The 24,250-nt window shown below is 36.8% G+C and overlaps 2 protein-coding genes across 6 annotated transcripts; one reads left to right on the top strand and one right to left on the bottom strand.

Moving 5' to 3' along the window:
• On the bottom strand, window positions 1–8,438 carry LOC117933432. 3 transcript variants are annotated; one of them, XM_034855158.1, is made up of 9 exons: window positions 8,031–8,438; window positions 7,757–7,834; window positions 6,027–6,818; window positions 5,736–5,838; window positions 5,015–5,115; window positions 4,709–4,883; window positions 1,474–1,644; window positions 1,284–1,384; window positions 1–1,164 (listed from the first exon to the last, which is right to left on the bottom strand). In XM_034855158.1, exons 1-9 carry the CDS (start codon window positions 8,337–8,339, stop codon window positions 1,105–1,107), a joined length of 1,890 nt encoding a protein of 629 aa, XP_034711049.1. In that variant the 5' UTR covers window positions 8,340–8,438; the 3' UTR covers window positions 1–1,104. The 3 variants fall into 3 exon arrangements, with proteins under 3 accessions (XP_034711049.1, XP_034711778.1, XP_034672607.1); XM_034855887.1 differs by lacking the exon at window positions 7,757–7,834; XM_034816716.1 differs by lacking the exons at window positions 1–1,164; window positions 1,284–1,384; window positions 1,474–1,644 and adding an exon at window positions 1,651–1,785.
• Window positions 8,439–8,624: 186 nt separating this feature from the next.
• On the top strand, window positions 8,625–21,973 carry LOC117931463 (elongator complex protein 2). Of its 3 annotated transcripts, none has more exons than XM_034852818.1 (10): window positions 8,625–8,994; window positions 9,075–9,162; window positions 9,502–9,587; window positions 10,753–10,906; window positions 15,396–15,556; window positions 15,652–16,332; window positions 17,657–17,978; window positions 19,561–19,778; window positions 20,344–20,521; window positions 21,381–21,969. In XM_034852818.1, exons 1-10 carry the CDS (start codon window positions 8,857–8,859, stop codon window positions 21,875–21,877), a joined length of 2,523 nt encoding a protein of 840 aa, XP_034708709.1. In that variant the 5' UTR covers window positions 8,625–8,856; the 3' UTR covers window positions 21,878–21,969. The 3 variants fall into 3 exon arrangements, with proteins under 3 accessions (XP_034708709.1, XP_034709359.1, XP_034710054.1); XM_034853468.1 differs by having other exon boundaries at window positions 15,655–16,332; XM_034854163.1 differs by lacking the exons at window positions 8,625–8,994; window positions 9,075–9,162; window positions 9,502–9,587 and adding an exon at window positions 9,614–9,633 and having other exon boundaries at window positions 21,381–21,973.
• The last annotated feature ends 2,277 nt before the right edge of the window (window positions 21,974–24,250 follow it).

The following is a 24,250-nucleotide window of genomic DNA, read 5'->3' on the forward strand; positions in this document are numbered from 1 at the left end:
TCTGGCTTTAATTCAATTCTGAATTCATGAAGAAGTTTATAAGCAGGTGTTTGGGGCGTCCCATTTTCTACATTGTTTGCTCAACGGAAGATCCTGGGTGTTTTTTGTGGAGTCTGGAAGAGTTACAGGCTAGCATTTGTGCTCCTGGCGTCTAGGGAGTTCTCTTGCATTAGTTTTCAACTTCTCGTCTTTCTTTTCTTTCTTTCTTCCTTCCTTTTCTCTGCTTTAAGTCCAGAGGACGATATCTTCATCACAAGGCTCTGATTCTGGATGCAATCATTCATACGTAAAGCAAGAACATCCCTTTCCTACCAGAGTGTTGGTTCCCAATTGGTCATTGTTTGATGTAAAATTGAACAGCCCAATTATATCAAGGAACTTCCCATATTTTCCCCGCGATACTTCTTGTATTTGGGTTTCTTCCCTTCTCTTTTGTAGTTGGGTAGTTGGGGTACCGGTTTGGGCCAGAATAAGAGCAAAGCCTGCGGTGGGGCCCAGCCGCACCAGCCATCTAATGAGGGTTGATCAAGGTGAAGCAATGCTTATCATCTCTTCTATAGAAGGCACATTGTTGTCAACGGCCGGGAGAAGAGGATAAAAGACAAACAAGATTTAGCTTTCACCCAAAAAATTTCTTTCCTATCAAAGAAGTTAATGGATAAACAAGTTTTAGTCATGCCCCACGAGCTTAAAAAATCACAATCAGGAATTGAATTCTATTGAAACATATGAAGCATTTGAGCAAATATGCGCTACATGTTTCTGGACACCGAAAAGCAAACCAAATTCATGAAAAAGGAAATTATAATAAATCATTGAGCAGTCACAGAGCTGAGAAATATACATGGAAACTTCCAGCTCCTGAATCATAAATTGTAGATCAAGATTTTTAGGTTCCTTCACTCCATGAGGAGTGCTTCAGATGCACAGCCTTCCTAAAAGGAAAGAGAGAAGAACTTACCTTCTAAGGGATGAGAATGTCTGAGCGGGGTTCATGTTGCCATCTAGGAGGAGTGAGAGTGAGAAAGAGAAAGAGCGTTTGCCTGTTAAGAGATGAGTTTGCTCCCGTAATCTTTTGTGGGCAACAAACTCTCATGTGCTATATCATGCTGAGTCATTACTACTTAAAAATTCAATTATAGAGGGATACACTTGCTCCACTGCCTGCATTTTAACAGATAAATTAGAGACCATTACACAAAAAAGCTAAAAAAAAAAAGAAAAAAAAGAAAAAAGGGTAGCATCTCCCTTGTAGGAAAAGGTTATTAAAAAAATGTACATACCAATCGTCCTCCCACTAAATCATAGTGCGCATAATGTGGACCTTCAGATGCGCCAAATACTCTGTACGTGACTAAGTGTTCAGGAATGAGCTTAGCAGTTTCTGGTCCATTTCAACCATAACAACCAAGAAAGAATGAATATCAACTCTATCACAGTTAGATTTAAGAACAATATCTAATTGAATAGTACCATATACGGCTTCAGGTGGGCAAATTAAGTCCTGGTCTCCAGCAAGTGCTAAAACAGGGACATTAGTTTTATGTAAATGATCTTTGTAGAAAAATCTGCCACTCCTGTCACATAATCCACCCTCTCGAAAAGCTGTTGTTAACTGCAAGAGGAGTTTAGCAGGAATCGTACCTGCCAGTCATGATTTTAGATCAGATCCCATCATAGAAGGGCAAATCTGGAGGAGTGCAGTTAACCATGCCAAAGGCAGAATAACAACCAGGAATTTCAAGAGCAGCCTTATGCTAAAAGGATGCTAGCTTGTTGCTAACTCTGAAAGATCAGGGTATTAAATCATAAATTAAAACCATTAAATTGATGGAGCAAAAAGCCCGAGCACAGAAAGATCAATTTAGGATTGTTAGGTTTCAGCAACATAATGCACTCAAATTAATCACAATGCATAGACAAATTCACTGGTCAAGAAAGTGTCTTGAATTCCAAAAGTATATAATTCAACTGAAATCAATTCATGCAATGCAGATCTTTTGGCTTCACAAGATAACCTTTGTATCACCATTTCTCTATTTAGAACCATACTTCTATTAAATCATATAGGCAACCAGGCAACCAGGTTTTTGCACATGACATCAACCCAGATCCTTAACCTTTCTCATGTCCTCACAATGCCCTCTAATTCTGCTCTGGACCCAGAGCACTTCATCCTATTGTTGGTGGCTTTTGCCCCAAGTGCCCAGACATTTCACTCAACTTCCCCTCAGCTTGCAGCTAATGGTGTTGCACCTAATCATCTGCTAAGATGTTCAAAATTAAATATCTGCTCATCTCTCTACCCATGCATCTAAGCATTTTCAGTTCATCTCCAGATATGGATATGTTACTTAAGTGGCCATCATCCTATACAAAGTGACCAGTTGGTCTTATATTTTTATAAAAAATGCTTCATCAATCATACAACCCTATTCAACACTATTCATGCATCACTTACCTCAACCAGTCTAACCACAATCTATGATTAACAACATTTTTAGTTCGCCCATCTTACTGTTAACTGAACCAATGCAATTGGAAATGATAATTCTTGGGTACCCATAATCATCTTTCTTAAATATACCTTCTAGTTCTAATTTTACAAAGTTTACACCAATATATTATCATACACCAACTCATCTACAAACCCTTCCACTTCAAAGAATCTCCCCATGGTTTTAAATTATAAATATACCTACTACCACCTCAAGTTTTCAATTAAAACCATGCTGTACTTCCTCTTCTACATGCCTTGTGAATAATCATAATCAACAAAAAGCCAGGGGCTCAATGCTAATCCATGATAGAAGCTGCCTGTGTTTCAGTTCCACTCACTCATCTTTTTCTCCGTGCACACATCATAGACATTCTTAAGATTGTGAGTTTACCCATTTGGCATGTGTTCCTTCTATAACATCTTGCTCATTAACTTTCTAGGAGCCCACTAAATGTTCTCTGTAAGTCCATAAAAACCATGCTCAGATCACTCTTTCTCCATATATTCCATAAGTAGCCTAAGAAAGAAATTTCTCTCAGGATCCATGACCCAAATAGACTTTCCCGTGCTTTTGTTTCAAGTATCACTTTTCATTAAATCAATCTGCCCCAAAAATTCAGAGGACTTGAATGATTGTTATTGTGATAAATGTTACAGTCATGAATACCTCTTTTACTGTACCAAAATGCCTTTTTTCCAATTAAAAAAATCAAGTTAATTACATAGTTTGCTTTCAAAATTATATAACTTAAAAAATAAAAACTTTGATGAGGAAACAAAAATGTTGTCATGTCAGCATCTTAATGCCCACATGGTGGTCCTGTTTCTTTGTTCCTTCCATAAATGATCTAATTGGATTCTAGCAAATTTTTTTTGAAACAATAGGTAAATGTCCCCCCATCAACTTTCCTGCAGGTCATGGAAGCTGGTTTAAGTAATTTAAAAGGTTATGGATTCATTTTGTTAGTCTTCGATAATATACAAACACTTTCAAATAGAGAAAACAACAAATGAATAATGCCATACTTATCTTCCATTAACCATTAGACAAAGAGTGTGAATTAACTTCAACAACATTTAAAAATTCAAATTAACTAAACAAGTAAAGCAAAAAATAAAAAAATAAAAAAAAACTTAACAAAAAATCTGAACCAAAGTTAGTATGAGAAAAACTGGGAAAAGAAACAAAAGGGTGATTTTATATTTGAACAACTAGCAATGATAAGAATAGTAAAAATAAAAGTTTTGATTAATTCCAACAACCTATAAAATTTTGAATTGAAGGAACAGTGACCCTTTGCATATTAGGTTTTTTAAAGTTAATGTGAAATAGCATTTACTTTTAGAGTAAAGTTTTTATCTTCCCTTTTCCATTCCACAGAAACCATATTGGCTTTGGTTCTTTGTCAAAGGAAAAAAGGGCTAAACATGGTTTATCACTCAACCATAAAATGCTGAAATTCATTAAAGCCCCCGTTTGAGAGGGCTTATGCAGAAAAAGATTTTTATTTAACTAAAACATTTAAATATGTCAAAATTTACCTTTATCTAGAGCCATGTTTTTCTTCAAATGTGCCAGAAGCATGTTTTTATTTAATTATTAATTTTTAAATATCAAAGTAAGCCTTTATCTTTGATAAAAGTATTTTTAAATACAGTTTCAATAATATTTACTTCTACTTCTTTTATTATTGCTAAATGCAAAAGTCAAACACAAGTAAACTGCTATCATATGTGGGCCCTACACCTCTATTTCAAAGAGCTTCTTAAATATTAAATGCAATGTTTGAATGTAAGAACATAAAATGTAATTTTTAAGATGTTTGGATAAAACATTCAAGTGTGGATTCCTTCTAAAAAGGAAACGGATTGTTATTTAATTAAAATTTTAAAAATATCAAAATTATCCTTATTTTTAAACAAAGTACTTTTAACATATAATTCCCCAAATATTCTGCTTCTACTTCTTCCACAATTAAACGCTACCCATATGGCCCTAAAGAAATGTTATTCACTGTTATTTTGGTTTCATATCAAAGGTTTCAATTCCTTTTTAAATGCATAATTTTTGAAAGAGAACTCATAGCTACATGTTATATATACTTTGAGGTTTACATCTTACCTCACATGATATCAAATATCTACAAGCAAGGCTACCTATAAAACTGGAACCACAAAAAAATAATGGGAAAGTACGTTTGCACTTACAAAAGTTGTTTAAGACAAGTTTTTTCAACAACTTGGGATGCATCATATCCTCTGCTGATATCAGATAATTAAGCCAAGACAAGACATAAGGAGGGCCAGATGAAAGAGGATAGGCGGCTGCCAATAATGCCCCTAAAGGAACAACAGGAACATTGAGAGCCTGAGCAGGATCAGCCTGTGTGACAAATGAATTAATACTCAACAAAGTTATTCCACTTGCAGAAAGGGAATGGTCGGAAAAATAGTGCAATAATAGAAAAAGAGTGAAAGAGATAATCCACATAACTAGATTTTTCATTCACTTACAAGGGGCAAGAGCATTTTAAGGGATGAGTTTGAAGATGTGTAGTCAAGCGAGGATGCCAAAGTGACAACAGCTGCTAAGCTAGGATCTCTTCCTTCAAAACCTTGTCAATATAATGAAAAGCATTTTGACAATTGTTTTTAAAATAAAAATAACAAAATCAGACACCTCTCATGAACATCTCAACAATAATATGCATCCCCACTGATATAGCCAAAATAGAGCCTGGCCATAATCCACAGGCCTGTAACTTAATTTGGGCAAATTAAAGGCATTGTTTACTGGATCATGAAATTATGCAAGGACATTATTTTCAGCGGCACATAGCAATGATCAGTCTACCATCTTAAGGAGGACAACCAAGTTGGATGCTGTAAAATAAAGACATAGGCACCTCTTTTGAATAGACATAAAAAGAACTGTCTATGATTTTATTTTATGGCATCCAGCTTGGTTGTCCTCCTTAAAATGGTGGGCCGATCAGTGCTAAAACAAAGACACTACTAAAACAATTTTAACTTTTTATAACAGCCATTCCCATGCAGCATGTGCAAACTGCTGCCACAGCCATTGCCAAATATTCAGGTCTCTGACACCTCATCCAGAAAGTGTGGTACAGGAAACAACCATACTGAATCACTAAATTGATTACTATTCTAAAAATAAATCAGAATTACATGTGGCTATGAAGAAAAGAAAAATGGAATTGTTATGGCCCCTTACCATATTTTGATAACCTTGCATATAGCAATATGCCTCCCATGGAGTGTCCAATTGCCAGCAACTTACCATCCTTTGGCTTTGTTTGAGCCATTATATATTCCATCTGTATTGGCAAAATTAAAAATTGTCTTTAATCATGTGAGGGTGGCATAGCATATCAAATGTTAACCCAGATGAAAAAATATGTAAAAGAAATCTTAATTTTAATGCCACAAAGTTAAATCGGGAGAGTCAATTTAAAAAAAGGTAATCATGTTTACAGCATTCCAGCAAGGAGAAATGTCACCTCACCGCAGCAGGAACATCCTCTTCCAGATAATGATCAAAGTCCCAATCATATTTCACAATCAAGTCAAGTTGCTTCTGGAAATCTTCTATGGTTGAAGAAAATCGCTCTTGCAAGTCAAACAATTGAGGTGATACAGATCGTTGACCTTCTTCAATAATATTTACAAGCCGTTGACTCAGATCCCTGATTTGGCTAGTGATACCTGAATTTTGCCTTGTTTCCAACAACCTTGAAAGATTTCCCCTTACCTCATTAAAACGTTCAGATAGTTGAGAATCTTCTATGAGTTTAGATATTTGATCAAATAATTTAGCAGACATAATCTTCAATTGGCCCTCACTGAGAAACCCAGAAAGTCTTTCTGATAAAAGCATGAAAGTTTCCGTCAACTTCGTCACTAATTTAGACTCATCCCATACTGTTGCTATTCTCATTGTGTCTTCTTTAACAGCAGAGATTTTAGATTCTTCCAGGGCTCCTGGAACAATGTTTGACTGCTGTGCGCTCTTAGCAGCAGCTTCCATCTGGTCAGATAAGACATTGGTAGACTGTTCAAATTCTTTCGAATTTAATCCCAACATGCTCAACTCAGCACCAGTAGAAATGTTAGACTGCTGGCCTTTAGAAAAACTTCCATTTGTTGCACTTGCAGCAGCTTTTATCTGCTGAGATATAGCATTGGCAGACTGCTTGATCTGTTTGGAATTTAAACCCTGCATGCTCAGCCCAGCACCTCGAAATTCAAGAATCCATGTGTCAAATCCCTGGCCTGCCATGTAACGGGCAAATGAAGACTGCAAATATAACAGATGCATTAGCAATGCTGTACCAAAAAATTGTTAAAGCAAAGAGCCCAAGTTATAACTAAGAATTGGAAGATGGCATTCTAAACTGTTGACTAACTACAGAAAAGTTGGAGTAACAAGCACTCATTACAGCCAAGCCTAAGTTCATGTTTAAGCCTTGCAGCAAGCCCAAAGCTGAACCACAATCTCACTTTGCTTTGTGAGCTTGACACAAGATTCAATAATCCCATCCAGTTAAATTTGGTTAAATCAAGACTGCAGCATTTGCCTCAGGAAAACAAAAGGGTGCACTTCCTTCTACCACATAATTCAATGTTAAAAGGAATGTTAAATAAGAAATACTAATTTTTAATAATAAGTTGCCCCAATGTATGCAATCTAATGTTAATTCTAATTGCTTACACACAGTGAACTATCCCACTTATTTAGTCAATTTCAATTGTGTGAAATTTGCACTAAGTGGTCTTTGTTGTAGGGTTTAACTATCAGATTTTGGACAGAGTAAAGTTGTGTGGCAAATTGAAGATCATCTGATTCTCATTTCTTTTGCCAAGACTATTGGGCGGACACACAAGTTTCACATTTTGACACAAGCAAGGGCATTATGACGTAAGTATAGTGACTCATGAAAACCTAAACATAACACCAACTACCCTACGGTATGTGTGACACCCAACTGATTCCCAAAATATGATGATGTTAGGCATCTCTGGAAATCAATAAAAAGCTATATCATTTGCAGTAATTGTAGTGGAGCCTTTCACTTAGTTGGAGTTTAGTCTTCTTCAGAAATCTAACATACACAATCACTCTACAAACATGTTCCATCTCAAAAGCATTCTTCTCTAAAAAATTGAAATGGTAAACCATGATTGAAAAACCCAGATTTGAACAAATAAAATAAATAAATAATTAAATAAACTTACACCAGGAGAGAGATCAAACCCAATGGCATTAGTCCCCACACCTGATAGAAGCAACAACGGATGATTCCTTGGAGGAGCCTATCATTTCACATTCCACACAAAACAATTACCAAAAAATTGCAATGATTAATTTGGAATGCTTTTTACAGGAAAAAACGCCTTTACTTGTTCAACGGAGAAACGCTTCTGGGAAAAAAATTATTTCCTCCAATTTTATCATGTGTTATTTTATCTAGGAAATACAAATCCGTGGAGAAAGGAGAGTGAAAGAGACCTGAGGGGAAGGGGCGTAGCGCCACAGAGCGAGTCTCCAATCGGAATTCGACATGGAGACATAGTGAAGCTCGTCGGCCGTACAGATCGAAGGCTTCTCTTGAATCTTCTCGACAACATCACCAGCGCCGGTTGAGAAGGCTCTCGTAATAAGCCTCACCGGCGAGGTGGTGGTCGACGGCCATAAGGTTCGTGAGAATGTGAGAGGCGCCGTGGCGCTTGCGGAGAAGACAGCGGGGTTGAGATTGCGGAAGCTGGAAGCTGCGCGACTCGCAATCGTGGAAGGTATATCGGATTGAAGCCCTACCATTTTGTGGAAGCAATTCCTTTGTTTCTGGATATTTCAATTTTATTGCCTACAAATTAGCAGCCGCCTGCAGCATTGCTTTGCTGACCTCAAGCCGTGATTGGTTCGTGGAGAAAGTCCTGGGGAAAACGAGAATCCCATGCGGACATCAACATCAGTATCCACTTGACGTGGCCTCGATCCCCATTTTGCGATCAGAGCTGTAAAAGAATCAACGGACCATATTGTTTAAGTCTTGCTGCTGCCATACAGAAAAATTGCCACGCATTGAGCCCAGAAAGGCCTTGTGTTTCTGGCCACCCCACTGTAACGTGGATTGGGTTCGGAGCCTCCAAGACCCAGCGTCCCATGATGTCGCAGAGTTTTGGGTCTTTAGCCCACAACTAATTCGGCCCATAGCCCAGAGTAAAAAGCGGTTTATTCTCCGCTCTTTCCCTCACCTCCTTCCTCGGACTCGGCGTTCGCCCTGTGAACTGCGTCCCTCTTTCTGGTTTTGATTATTTGGAGAGTATAGCAAGCCATGTCTGTTGATGGGATTGGAGTGGAGAGAGTGTTTATAGGAGCGGGATGCAACAGAATAGTAAACAACGTCTCTTGGGGCGCGTGTAATTTAGTCGCTTTTGGTGCCGAAAACGGCGTCGCTATATTCTGCCCTAAGGTTGCTACTCTTTCTTTAGTTTGATTTTCCCTCTAACTCTGAACTGCAGATTGTTGAACTACCTATATTTGATTTTGCAGGCAGCTCAGATTTTGACTACACTGCCAGGTCACAAGGCTTCTGTCAACTGCACCCATTGGATTCCAAGTTCTAAATTTGCGTTCAAAGGTTCAATTTTAGTTGATTTGAATTATTCTATCACATAAAAGTAGTAGTCATCTCAAACGCTAGAAAGGTTCTTTTGGTTCTGTTTGGTTACTGAGAAGATGTGGGAAAGAAAAAGGAATAGAAATTTGTTGCCTTATATTGCTTGCTTTTTAATTATCTAACATGTTTAAGGTTCAAATTTTTTTTTTCTCTCCCCCTTCTTTCCCTTTTTCCCCTCTTTTTTTTTTGGTTTTTCAGAAACCAAATGGAGCATTTGATGTTTTGAGTTTTAAGAGATAATTTGTGGCCATTGTTTGGTGGATGAATTTCTGATTAATGATTATTGTTGTTTGTCCACAGAAAAACAGCTAGAGCGGCATTATCTGCTATCTGGTGATGCAGATGGTGTTATTCTGTTATGGGAATTATCTCTTGCAGACAATAAGGTAGTTGTTGGGGGGTTCTTGCTTGCAGACATATTAATAGAGTGAGGTGTGATGGATTTTCACAAAGAGCAATTAGTTAACTGAAAAGAATGTGAATTTACTTACCCTATAGCTCACTTTTGGTCCAATAAAATGATTGGAACTCATGCATTATAATATGTCTGTCAATAAAAATGAATTTAGTTTCATGATGCTATAATTTGAAAACTTGGTGATTGAAAGCATATTCTAAAATATTTAAGAGAGTTTAAAATTTATATCTTCTGGTTTATTTAGACTATGTTTGGATCTCAGAAAGTATTAGGAAAAGAAAAAAAAAACATTAAAGAAAATTATTTTCTCATGTTTGGTTTTACTATAGAAAATGCCAAAGAAAGTCAAATATAATTAAAATTATTAAGAAATTGTATGTTTTTAAATTATTTAATATTTATATAGAAAAGTTAAATAAGTGAAAAAGTTTGAAGTATTATATAAAAATAATTTATTGACTTTGAATTTATTTTTTATTTTCCTTTACTTTTTCTTTCCTTTTACTTTTTCTCTTTATTTTCTTTCCCTCACATTTTCCTTCAAATTTTCCGGGAACTAAACATAGCCTCAAATAATAGGTTTGATAATAATGATTTAGTGTTGTGTTTTATAATAATGGAAAGATGAGGTTTAGATTTGGAAGATAGGTGGTGAGTGAAAGAAGAAAAAGGGGTTTAGAAAATATGTAGATTGTAGAGTTTTGTTACAACAGCTCAAGTGTAAAAGCAATATCTAGAATCTGTTAGGAATAACAATTGAGCAAAATTTATATGACAATAGTCAGCGATTAAAGGTGAAAACCATTTTTCATTCTCTTTGAGCAACTGTTTAGGAATGGAGATTGGTTGCTGCATTCAACACAAACATACAGTCTGGGCAATGGCATAGACTGTCACACCTCTCTCTCATGCAAATTATTTCCTGGAAGTTCACTTTTTTCTTACTTGCTGGATGTTTTCCCTTTTAAATGCCAATAATATTCATTTACTGTTATGAGTGACTTCTGAGATGTAATACTTCTAGTTCTTTCTATCAATGATTCACTTTTTATTTATTATTTTTTCTTAATGGCATCCTTTTGAATGTTCTACATACAATTGTTTTATTGTTTATTCTCCTTGCTTTTTTACAGTGGAGGCATGTGTTACAAGTACCACAACCACATAAGAAGGGTGTTACTTGCATTACTGGAATTATGGTTTCTGAAACTGATGTGATATTTGCATCTACCTCTTCAGATGGAACAATAAATGTGTGGGAACTGATCCTTCCATCCACTATTGGAGGTGAGTCAGCAGTTTTTTTTTGTTTTTATTTTATTTTATAATATCTGTTTTTTTTTCTATAGGTAGTTGTTTTTGGATACTATCAAAACCATGTCATTGTCATTAGGCCGTTCTTGTTATGGTTTTCTATTTTAGGTGGATTTATATCCTTCATTTTACATGGCATACTTGTGTTTGGCATTGGTGAAAATAAACTCAACAAAATTGTTCTATGTATTGCATTCCCAAGCAAGAACATCTTTTTTCTCAAACAGTTTTTTTCCTGATTGAGATGCTCAGAGGATTGTTGGTGTGTAAGTTCATTAAGGTTTTTTTCCTTCCTCTTTTGCTTCATGGTTTTATGGAGGATGATGCCAATCTAATGATAAATATATTTGTGTGGTATTTTTATGCTTGTTATCATTGACTTTGGAGCCAGATTTCCACATTTTCCCTGCTAAACAGGATCTTCTTGCATGTATAAGTTGGAAGCATAGCTAAAGGGAAAACACTGCTTCAGAAATGGTTGTGCTAAAAATAGCTATCAAATCTGTCTTCTAGCAATATAAAAACTCTAGCTTTAGGTTCATGAGTGTATAGATTTGGAAAGTATTTTTTGGTACATAGATCAGGAAAAACCAAGTGTGTCAAAATCTATATGAAAAAGCTTTTTTAGTGTTTTTTTTATAGGTAAATAACAGATATGTTAATAGCATAAAAAAGGGGGCAAAAGTATACATGATGTATACAAATATAGCAAAGGGCAAAAAAAAAAAAGGCTTTTTAAGTGTTCACTTCTCATAATTGGGATTGGGAGGTAGATGATGTAGGGGCCTTTTTCTCGAGGCTTCAATGGAGGCTAGTGAGGAGGGAAGAGAGAAGAGAATTGTAGAGTGGTGTGGATGGATTCCAGGAATGGGGTCTTCTCCATTAAATCTATATATTCCATGTTCGAGGAGGAAGAAAGGGGGTGGTATTCTAAAGAGGTCAGGAAGGGCTTTGGAGTTGGTTTTTGGAAGGATATAAGGAAGGAAGCTGCTCTTTTGCAAATTAGGGTGGGCTTCTCTGTGGGGAATGGTAGAAGGGTGAAATTTTGGAAAGATAATTGGTGTGGGAACTCCACCCTCTGTAATTCATTCCCCTCTTTGTATGCCTTTGCATCTTATAAAGAGGCTTGGATAGAGGAGATGTGGGATCATTCTGGAGGTGAAGGGGTTTGGAGTCCCAGATTTTCTAGGCCCTTTAATGACTGGGAGGTGGAGGAGGTGGAAAGATTACTTGTGATAATTCGGGGGAGGAGGCTTAATCCTCTTGCAGAAGATTGTTTGTTGTGGAAAGAGACAAAGAATGGGATTTTCTCAGTTAAATCTCTTTATAGTATTTTAGATTCAAGAAGAGGTGTTCAATTCCCTATCAACATTATATGGAATCCTTGTGTGCCTACTAAAGTGTGCTTCTTTGCTTGGGAAGCTTTTTGGGGTAAGGTGTTAACTTTGGATCAACTCAAAAAGAGGGGTCGGTGTTTAGCCAATAGATGCTTTCTTTGCTGTGAGGAAGAAGAATCTATTGATCATATTCTTATTCAGTGCTCCAAGGCTAGAGTGTTATGGGAATTATTATTTGCTCTTTTTGGTGTTTCTTGGGTCCTGCCTTATTCGGTTAGAGATACCCTTAGTGGGTGGAGTGACTTTAATATGGGCAAGAAGCGCAAAAAGGTGTGGAAGGCAGCCCCTTCGTGTATCTTTTGGGTGGTGTGGAAGGAAAGAAATAGGATTGCTTTTGACAATGAGGAGCTATCGATGAATAGGTTGAAAATTATTTTGTTTGTAACCTTTGGGTGTGGTCTAAATCAGTTGTAAATGAAGGTCCTCTCTCTTTACTCGGTTTTTTTTATTGGCTAGGTGCTAGGTGAGGGCTGGTATTGTATTTCTTCTTCTTTTTGTGCCCTTGGGCACCTCTTGTATACTCCCTGTATGCTTTTGGGCCTGCTTTATGGGGCTCCTTGCTAATATATGCTCTTTGTGTGTTTGCCAATAAAAAAAAATATATATTCCATGATGGAGTGAAGGCATGCAATTCCTTTCACAAATGTCGTCATTTGGAATTCATGGGTCCATCAAAATTGAGTTTTTTTTGCTTGGGAAGCTAGTTAGGGCAAAGTGTTGACTAGGGATTAGTTTCAAAAGAAAGAATGGTCTTTGGGGAGTAGAACACATCTATGCAAAGGTGAAGAGGAATCAATAGATCACATTCTCCTCCATTGTGTCAAAGCAAGGGCTCTATGATAACTTCTATCATCTTTGTTTGGCATTGCATAGGTCCTTTGCTATATAGTCAAAGAGACTCTCGTAAGTTGGTACTACACTTTTGTGGGAAGAAAAAGCCGTTCACCTATGCATTTTCTGGACAATTTGTAAGAAAAGGAATCAAAGGGTGTTTGAGAGAGAGTAGCAGATAGTTCAAGCTTGAAAATACACTTTTCTTGGCAATCTTAGGTCGTGGGTTACTTTGTACATAGAAGAAAACTCAATGCCTTTAATCAATTTGGTAGATTGGATGGGCTTTAGCTGAGAGGAGTTGTGTTTTTTGTACTCTCTATTATGGCAATGCTTTTGGCTCCTTTCGTACACAGCTTGTGCACCTTGATGTATAGATTTCTTCTCTATTATTTATAGTATTTTCTTGCTTACTTATAAAAAAATGTATACATTTTAGGAAAATGCATGGACGGCCACCCATGGGATATGATGTGATCTGATATTGTTCTTTCTCATGGAAAGACAAGATTTTTTATTTATTGAAGCCTCTAGCAAAAGATGAGTAAACACATAGGTATCTATTGTATATAAAATGATGTAGGACAACCCTAGGAGGGTTGCCTACACTCAAGGGTAGGTGGGCTAGTGTTTTATTTTTAGGGTGTAAGAAGAGGAACAAAGAATCAATTTTATGGTATAGAAAAATATAAGATAAGAAATAGAGAGAAAGAAAAAACAATGAAGAAAAGATCGAAAACCTTAGAGTCTCACTAAGGCCTTCTAGGAGTCTCACCTAGAAGAAAATCAATGGAGTCTCACCATTGAGGGTTGCAACCTTGCAATGAAAGAAAATATAATATTATTAATATCAATCATCCCTTTGATTTACATTGATTAGCCCATTTATAGGCTTCTCTAAGAAATCCAAAGCCTATTAGGACTCTAATAACCTATTATGATTCTAATTCTAATTGTAACATCAAAAGTCTATCAAGACTCTAATAACCTATCATGACTCAAATTCTAATTATATTATAACTTAACTAGCTAATCATAATTTGATTCCAACAAATATTAATCCTACTTTAATTACAACTAATACTAATTCCATTTCTTGATATATATCTTGAAGATTTATCCTCATCATAAAATTTTCCATACGAGGAAGATCTCATACAGATGTATTCGTTCCAAGCACACTAATTGCTTAAATTTTGCTCTAGAACTTGGAAGTCCTTAATAAAAGTATTTTAAAGCATTGGTGGTCTTGGTACCCAACTTGCATGTCACTTATGCCTGACCAGTTTCTAAAGTTTATGGCCAGGTTGAGTTGCATTATTGGAGGAAAGTTACTAAAAAAACTCAACTAATAAGATCACAGTTAGGTGGAACTATAGAATTCTGCACCTCTATGAACAAATGAAATTATGTCTGCTGGAGACGCACTTGTCAGTTTAGGAATTGGGCAAATGAAAGAATTCTATAAATGGCTGTGAAAGTTATAGTATTACTGGTAGTGAGGAAATTTTTAATTAAAATGTGGTTATCATTGATGGAACTCGGTTTAAATTTTGGACTTTTGAAGTTAGAATGTGCCAAAGGAAATTCTCTCCGAGGATTATTAGCATGTGAGCCATTCAAACCAGAAGTTATCACCAGGATCCTCTTCAGACTTGGATTTGTGGAGACAAACTGTTGTCCAATTATTGTTGTAGCATTTGTACCTAGTATATTGATGTGATTTATCTTCTCTGTCCAGACTTCCTTTGACATTACAAAAACGGTTACTGATTGTCTATCCCAGATCTATTAGGATGTACAAATCTAAATAGATTTGCTTCATCCAATTTGTCTAAAAAGAAATTGAGATTCCATACCTTCTTATGTTGATAGACATTTAGAGTTTTTCATTCAATTACTGATGTTGCTCTTTTGAGCGCAAGGGTTACCGTTGTGTTTATGTTGTACAAGCTGGGTCTGAAAATAAAACAAAATTGTGGTTGCAACATAGTGTGCCAACTGAATAATTTGCTCTTTTGATGTATAAACAATATGGTTTTGTAATATGTATTATTCTGTGATATCAATCTGCATCTATGATTCCTGTTGTTTTATTGGAAGCTGGGGTGTAAAATTTTTTTCTTTTGAAGAGGAAAAGAAACATAGAGAAAATGGATAATTTACCTCAATCAGGTAGTGTGGATTGTTGGAGTTTATCATCATCTATAGTTACTGAACAATGTATTTTTTAGGTGACTGCAAATTGTCATTTCTGGAATCTGTTTTTGTTGGTTCAAAATCCATGGTGGCGCTTTCATTATCAGAATTGCCTGGAAATACTGGGCATGTAGTCCTGGCAGCTGGGGGCTTAGATAATAAAGTTCATCTTTATTGCGGGGAGAGGACAGGAAAGGTACGTAATCTTCGGCTTATCCATCTTCATTACGGTTTCCTGCATTTGGCCTTCTGCAACTTGAAATTTTTTCTGTTTTGTTTCATTTATGCTAGCAGTTTGTTCATGCTTGTGAGTTAAAAGGGCATACAGATTGGATCCGGAGTTTGGACTTCTCCTTGCCTATATGCACCAATGATGGAACAAGCAGTCTTTTACTTGTAAGTTCATCTCAGGACAGAGGCATACGCATATGGAAGATGGCTTCATGTAGTTCTCAATCCAATTCTAAGGGTACATTTAGGGAGGAAAAGATAAGCTTGGCATCTTATATTGAAGGTCCTGTACTTGTTGCTGGCTCATCCTCGTATCAGATATCTCTGGAATCTCTTCTTATTGGACACGAGGATTGGGTATATTCAGTGGAGTGGCAACCCCCTTCAGTCACATCTGCAAATGGGTTTGCCTACTATCAACCACAAAGCATCTTATCTGCATCTATGGACAAGACAATGATGATCTGGCAACCTGAAAGGACTACTGGTATCTGGATGAATGTGGTCACTGTTGGGGAATTAAGTCATTGTGCTTTAGGGTTCTATGGTGGCCATTGGAGCCCAAATGGAGATTCAATTTTGGCTCATGGTTACGGTGGATCTTTCCATCTCTGGAAAAATGTTGGTATCGAATATGACAATTGGCAACCACAAAAAGTTCCCTCTGGGCACTATGCAGCAGTGACTGATATTGCATGGGCCAGGTCTGGTGAATATTTGCTCTCAGTCAGTGCTGACCAGGTAATTTGTTGCTTGAGGTACAAAAAGTATTTTGTGAACTTGTCTTACTCGCCTGTGCAATGACACTGTTATATGCTTTCAGTGCTGATTTTTGTTATAGGGTAAATTGTTTCTCTACTCCGGAAACTCATGCCGAACATGTTTCAACTTGTAAATTTGGCTGCTTGTGTGGAGGCTGTATAGAAAATTCTACGCTGACTAAGATTATAGGAGATGGTTGTTTCAGATACCTTCAAAATTCTTGTATGTGATCTGCTCGTGCTTGCATAACTCAGAGAAAAGGGATACTGTGTCTAATAATTTATGTAACTTATTTTTCTACCTAACATGGATGTAGATTCGATAAAGTATGAATAAGACTAGGCATACACAAACCTAAATTCATGTGTGGGGAAATAACTACTAAGATGTAATGGAATTGGGAAAAAATGCCACTGGTATGGGTATGGTCTTACTTGCACTAGAGTTTGATTTGTCATGGTTTACCTGAAGTATGTGGTAATGAGAATGAAGTATATGAGAGCAGTTACAATATTCTATTTCTTCTGAAATGACTGATTGAGAAGTCAGGTGTATTGACCTACTGCTATACTGATGGAAGTAAATCTATTTTCAAAATTTGCATACTGATATAGAATAATAGTAGCTATATTGTATGAAAACAAAATAGGCTCTATGGAGGGCACAAACTATAATTCATCTTGGATTTGTAGCCTGCTATACTGATTGAGAAGTCAGGTGTATTGACCTACTGCTATACTGATGGAAGTAAATCTATTTTCAAAATTTGCATACTGATATAGAATAATAGTAGCTATATTGTATGAAAACAAAATAGGCTCTATGGAGGGCACAAACTATAATTCATCTTGGATTTGTAGCCTGCCTGAAGTGGTGGGAAATGCGAATTAAGTGCTAAATTAGTAGCAGACTTCAGAATATCTGTTGCTAAATGGGAGCAGTTACGGTATTCTCTTACTGTAAAATGACAGATTGTCAGGTTGGGGTACTGGAAATGCTCCCTTTTAAAGTTAGAACCTAAAGTGATGTATTAATTCATATTCTAAATTATACTGCTTGCAGTAAAAATCTGGTTTTTGTACTTGGTACAGAGGTACGGAGGCTACATCATAAGAAAATGGAAGAGGTCTTTTTGAAGGGCATAAACTGCTAGACACCTGTTTTTTTTCCTTAGATAAATTTGGTACCTAGTCAATATACTTCAAATTCTAGAGGTTGTTATCAGGAAGATTTAACAAGTATTTATTGATTATGCTGTTACATGTAGGCATAACCAATATTAAAATTTTCATCAACTTTGCAGACAACTCGAATTTTTGCATCTTGGCAAAATGAAGCTAGTCTTGGAGGTAGCGATTGTTGGCATGAAATTGCTCGCCCTCAAGTTCATGGTCATGACATAAACTGTGTGACAATCATCCATGGAAAAGGGAACCATCGGTTTGTTAGTGGAGCTGATGAGAAGGTTGCCAGAGTGTTTGAGGCTCCTCTGTCTTTTCTAAAGACATTAAATCATGCCATTTCACAAAAATCTAGTTTTCCTGAAGACTTTCAAGTCGATGTTCAGATTTTGGGTGCAAATATGTCAGCTTTGGGACTATCACAGAAACCTATTTATGTTCATTGTGAGTCTCTCTCTCCCTTTCTCTCTCTCTCTCTCTCTCTCATAGACACATTTGTACATGACATAAAGATGCCATAATGCAATTTGGATCTATAATGTAGTCTTATGCATCCAAGTGTCATGAACTCTATTTCCTCTTGCTGGAGTATGTGAACTTGACATTGCCTGTACTTATTTCTCATGGTGTTTTGTAAACAACTTTCTGGGGGTTTAGGAATAAGATTATGGTGGTTGGACTTACTTTATAGATCAGGCTTTTAGAGTTAGTTATACCTCTCTCCCATTTCACCTAATCGTCATGGGGGATCTTTTAATTCTCTTTTGTTTGTTTAGTTGTTTGCATTTTTTTTTTTTTTTTTGGTGTTTTTTCTTTTCCCTCCTACATTCCTGCCCCAACTCCTTGCCACTTGAGGCAAGCCTCAAATGCCTCTTTAGTTCCTTCTTTTATAGGCATCTTCTTTCCCCTTCTGAAGATTACATCACTTTACATTGAGTATCTTTTAATTCCCTATATGTATCCTGAAGATTAGGCTCCAAAATGGCATATTCCTTTTGTTAGATAGCCTGATGGGAATTCAAGTCGACAGTCCACACCCATCCACCTGAAGTGGTGGATTCAGTAGCCTGAAGATAAATTTAGTAGGATGGAACTCTGTATCCTGAATATCTGACCCTTTAAATTGGTGGAGCACATGCAATTGGCTAAGCAAAGTCTGGAAATAGAAATATTACGACAAGAATGGTCTGATCTCTGAGATGCAGCAAAGGTCTAATATTTGATATTTGCTAAACAGGAACATGAACACCATTGTCTGATTAGCCATGACTACCTCTTGCATATCAAATTAGATTATCTTGCTGCATGACCATGATTCATGAATGCTAGTTCAGGTAAAAAATCTCAGTGGTTAGGTTGTTTATGTACAGAAATATGTCTCCATCTCACATGGAAGAAACCCATGGTCTTTTTTTTAAAAAAAAAAAAATTATAATTAGAAACCCTCATGCCTTTTTCCTGCAAATCGAATGTGACCAGTAGGTGACCAGGTGACCTAACCTCTTGTTCAGGAATGCAATGATAGCAGAGAGGTCTTGTTATAATGCTTCAACATGGTGCTTTGAAGTCTAAAGTAAATGGATGCGGCAGTGAGGACCTCTTTCGGAGTGGTTCCTAGCCATATATATTAAGGCAGAACAAAGAGTTAAACATTAACATTTTTTTTTTTTTAAATCTTTTTATAGTTCTCCAAAGGAGTTGTCTTCTTTTGCACTCAGATTGAATGACATGTGCATCTCTCACCCATAATTGTGGATGCCATTTTGCCATTCTGAAAGGGCTACTTCTGAATTTAAGGACAACAATATCAATTTGAAATAAAACTGCCACAAGTTCTCATTTTTGGCCACCAATCAAATTTAAGGTTACCCTGCATAGGTAAATACTAGATGATCAAAGCATGACTTGTTGCCAGTTGAATAATGTGGATTTACCTTGTTTGTGCTTTGTGGTCTTTAAGTTAATCTTTGGTTTGCACATTTGATGTGAATGAAGAATGATTTTAATTGACCATTCCCTTATGCAGCCACACATGAGAGTCCAGAAAGAAATGTCAATGATGGCCTTGACACACTTGAAACCATTCCAGATGCAGTACCAGTTGTGTTAACTGAACCCCCCATTGAAGAAAAATTGGCATGGCATACACTCTGGCCAGAGTCGCACAAACTCTATGGTCACGGGAATGAGCTGTTTTCTTTGTGCTGTGACCAGGGAGGGAAGCTTGTTGCTTCATCATGTAAGGTATATCTTTTTATCTTTGCTAGTGTTATATTACTTGATTTTCTAATTTCTAGATGACTTAATATAGCCACGTTTTGAGATATTGCAGTGATGATACCTTCTTGTATAATAGGCATCAGAATATTAAGATGTTTATATTCATAGAACTCTTGGGATATTTAAACAAAGGAAAAAGTAAACTTACCTCCCCTTGAGGTTCTATGAAGGGCATAATAGATATTAAAGAAATGGATGATGTCAGCGAATTTCGTGATCAACCTAACTGAGGTTTTTGTTACAAAATAAATTTCAGAGGAGGCAATGTCCCATTTCCAATTTCAGAGAAAGTTCTTATAATTCAATAAAACTTCAGGGGAGGTTAGCATAGTTTTTGCTTAAACAAAAAAATGCCTCTCGAATATAACCATCATGGAAAATAATAATGAAAGTGCAAATACTGAATGAAATTTGGCTCTGTTCACTCCGATGATGTATAGCTGTATGTAGAAGTTGCATTTTTTTTCCGTGTTTTTGATAGGCATAGAAGTTGTTGCAAATTATTGCTCATAGATTGCATATTTTGCAGGCTCAATCAGCGAAAGTTGCAGAAATATGGCTATGGCAAGTGGGTTCATGGAAGGCAGTTGGTCGCTTGCAATCTCACAGCTTAACAGTGACACAGATTGAATTTTCTCATGATGACAATCTGCTTTTGTCTGTCTCCAGGGATCGCCAGTTTTCTGTTTTTGCAATAAAAAGAACAGGTATGCTAAACTCTCACTATTTCCTGTAACAATTTCCATTATGATGTAATTACTGTTCTCCAATTGATTGGTTGTTCACATGTAGTGTAATGAACAGTTTTCATTTTTGTTTTTCTATTAGTAACAGTCTTTTAATGCAGTAAAAAAACTTTGTAGATTGGTTGGGCTCTAATTGAGGGTTGGTGAGTGTACGCTTCTTTGTGCTTTTTGTTTTTGGGGCTTCTCGTGTATACTCCCTGTATGCTTCGGGTTGCCTTCTTGCTTCCCTCTTTTAATGAAATTTTTCTATGTTTATCTATCAAAAAAAAAAAAAAAAACTAAAAGATCATAACATGGTAATAAATCTGGAAGGACTAGTTTATCATGCTCTGTTTGGTTGCTGATAGAACAGAGGGAAAAGAAGAATTTGAAATCTTGCATTTCTTGCATCAAGAAAGCATTGAAAAACATAATTGTATTTTCTAAGTATAGTTCTTTCAAACTATAGCATAAAGGTGGAGAATGCTCAGTTCTGCATCTTCCTGCACCAGCACCACTACAACCTCTATTACTTCTGGCATTACCTTGACCACTGCTTCCTTTGGTCCAGCATTTTTGGATATTTTTCATTTTCTACTCATGAGTATTAAAAGAACTTGATTTCTTTTATAGTTCCTATTCCCTCAATTTCTCAGCATTGAGCAATGAAAAAAAGAATTTGATTTCTTTTGGGTCCTATTCCCTCAATTTCTCAGCACCGAGCAATGAAAAACTTCAGGATAGGTTGCAAGAGATCATAAATGCTTCATGTTTTTCTATCTTATAAAGCTTGCAAGAGATCATAAATGTACCTCTCTCACATGTCTCTTATGGAACCTAGGTGTGGACGAAGTCAGTCACCAGCTTATAGCAAGGCAGGAGGCACACAAAAGAATAATATGGGCATGCTCTTGGAACCCATTTGGTCATGAATTTGCAACAGGTTCAAGGGACAAAACTGTGAAGATCTGGGCTGTAGACAAGGGATCTTCAGTTAAGCAGCTCATGACTTTGCCACAGTTCACCAGTAGTGTCACCGCCTTATCTTGGTTTGCTCTTGATCATCAGAGAAACAATGGGTTTCTTGCTGTTGGAATGGAAAGTGGACTCATTGAATTGTGGAGCCTTACGGTGACCAGAACCGAAGATGGTAGCATGACAGTACCAGGTGTAACTGCTGCTCTTGTTAGACGGTTGGATCCATTTATGTGCCATGTTTCCTCTGTGCAGCGTTTAGCATGGAGGAAGTCTGAGGCAAGTGGAGATTGCAAAAGCGTACTGCTTGCTTCTTGTGGAGCTGATCATTGTGTGAGAATTTTTGAGGTCAATGTTGCGTAAAATACAATCAGATTATTAATTCTTGTACGGATAGTAATTATAACTGAGTCAAGTTAGTGGGGAATTCAATTTTTATGGGGAATTTTTTGCAAGCTGCCCCTTGATCTTGATACCAACAATAGTAAAGCACCCATCGAATTGTTTTATTCTTATTACTGAAAAAAAGCATTGGTGCTATTTGCCTGAATCTAAACACGATTCTTGGAAGAAAATTATCTACTGATTCATGAACTATATTCTTTAAATTTGACCACCACTTGGGGGGTGCCTGGTTGCAAGTTGTGACGTGTGTAGGCCTAATTACAAGATTGCAAGATCAGGTATCGATCGTAGGGCGTTAAGGAGTATTTAGTTAGAACACCAATCATTAGTTTGGGGGGTGAAGGTTAGCACTTTGACGAGTAGCCACCATCTTTTTAATACTAGATAAACCTCGTTATGTCTATGCCTTTCTCGTGGCTAACAGGGTAATTCTTCTTAGGAAAGTAGGCCACGTCGAGACATGGGAAGGCAGTACTGGTGGTGGATAAGAAGCTTAAGGTATGACTAGTCACTGATTGAATGAACTTTAAAATACTCACATTGGGCTTTCTCATTCAAGGATTACGTGAGAACTGGTAATGCCGCCTTCGCATGGCAGGGTGTTGACATATGCCTAACTAGTGGAACATTGAATGTTGAAGCCATCAAACCACCCTTGAATTTTCTTTGTTTGTTAGAAAAAGGGGGCTCTTCTACTTGCACTTAAGACTTTTTTTAATGGCTGCAAATGGAAGAATGTTCCCATCAGTGTTGGACAAGACGATCTGCTTGGGACCCACGTCTCAAATTTCCTAAGGGAATCAAAGCCTAACAGAGTTTCAAATCATAGGATACAATCTAAAAGAAATGAAGCCAAGCGGGCTTTAATTGATATCACAAAGAAAAATTCTTCAAGTAATTACTCAAAAATATCCCCTTGGTGTGAATGCGGCGTTGGGTGCCGAAATCCCACAAAAAAAGGGATTTTCTGGAAACTCCATGCGAATTAAATCACTTGAACACACTTTTTATCGTGCAATTTTTAGCTTCACGTGTAAGAGGTGTTGATGGGGAGTTTGAAAGATGAATGGCAGGGAACTGGAAGGCAGAAACTGCCGGATGCTGACATGAATTGAATTGTGTGATTCATCCAAAGAAGACACGCTAAAACCATGAGCAGCAGCAATGACCTTTTTCTCATTGAGACGAGGGAATAGTAGATGGTGTTAGGTAGTGACGTGGAGTGGAGTCAGCAGACGAGGATCGTGGCTTGGAGTTGAGGCAGCAGCTTTCGTGCAAGTGGCAAATAAAACTCAATAGAAAATGTGTTAAGCGACGTTGAACCACGCGTAATCTCAATCACAATAATTCCTACCATCTCGAAAACGCAAATAAACTTAGGATGTTTAGGCATAATTTAACTACTAATTAATAGCTTAATGCGATCTTAGATGATAAAAAAACAGTCGCTAAGTGCTGTGTCACTGAAGAATCTCATGAGAATCAGTGGCAGACATACAATGTGCTCTCTCACTCTTGCAGTTTGCTTGGTTTATAATACCAGCTACTTGGGATCCAATATTGTAACATATGTTTCTTGTTTTTTGGGCAAACTTTAAGACATAAATGGCAGTACATCCGACCATTCTTGTATAATCACAATGGGTTTCGCCAGAGTTTGATGTGTTCCAAAAATGCTGTCATAGGCCATCCTGATTGGATGATAAGAATCACTGGATCCACCCATCAGTCTCTTTGTATAGTAGCTAGGTTTTTTCCCCAATCATCCAAAATAATCAAAAGTAAATAAATAACTAAATCAATGAAGAGGAAGAAAGAAAGTTCATAAAATCATAACATAGAAGAGTCCCTACTTCAGAATTGCCCCAAGAATGATTCAAAACATAATGATCTTGAGAGTCCTTGACCATGACATTGGCACAAATGATTTGAAAGACCCGGGATGGGACGGCACACAAGATAGAATAGGGAAAATCTCAGTGAATTTCGTAATTTACAATCTTTAAATGCTAGAAAAAGAAAAACAACAAAAAACACAACAGTGATAAAGCATTATGAATAATACAATAATGTAATTTCTGTGGGTAATTAAGCTATCTAACCCAAGAGAAACTAGAAAAGAGAATATTTGTATTTGATAGGCTAAGAGAAGCTCCAAAAAGGGTGATGAACGAATGGCCGTGACAGGCAAAGCCAACTCTAAACAATTGTTCAGCAAAACCCTAAAGAGGAAGAAAAGCTCCATATGGCCAGATACTTGGTTATCTTAGTATCAAACTTACGAGTGATAATCACAAGAGCATGTTGTCCCTAAAGTAGGAGGGTGATTTT

The sequence above is a fragment of the Vitis riparia genome, chromosome 1, assembly GCF_004353265.1.
Source record: "Vitis riparia cultivar Riparia Gloire de Montpellier isolate 1030 chromosome 1, EGFV_Vit.rip_1.0, whole genome shotgun sequence".
NCBI classification, from domain to species: Eukaryota; Viridiplantae; Streptophyta; class Magnoliopsida; order Vitales; family Vitaceae; genus Vitis; species Vitis riparia.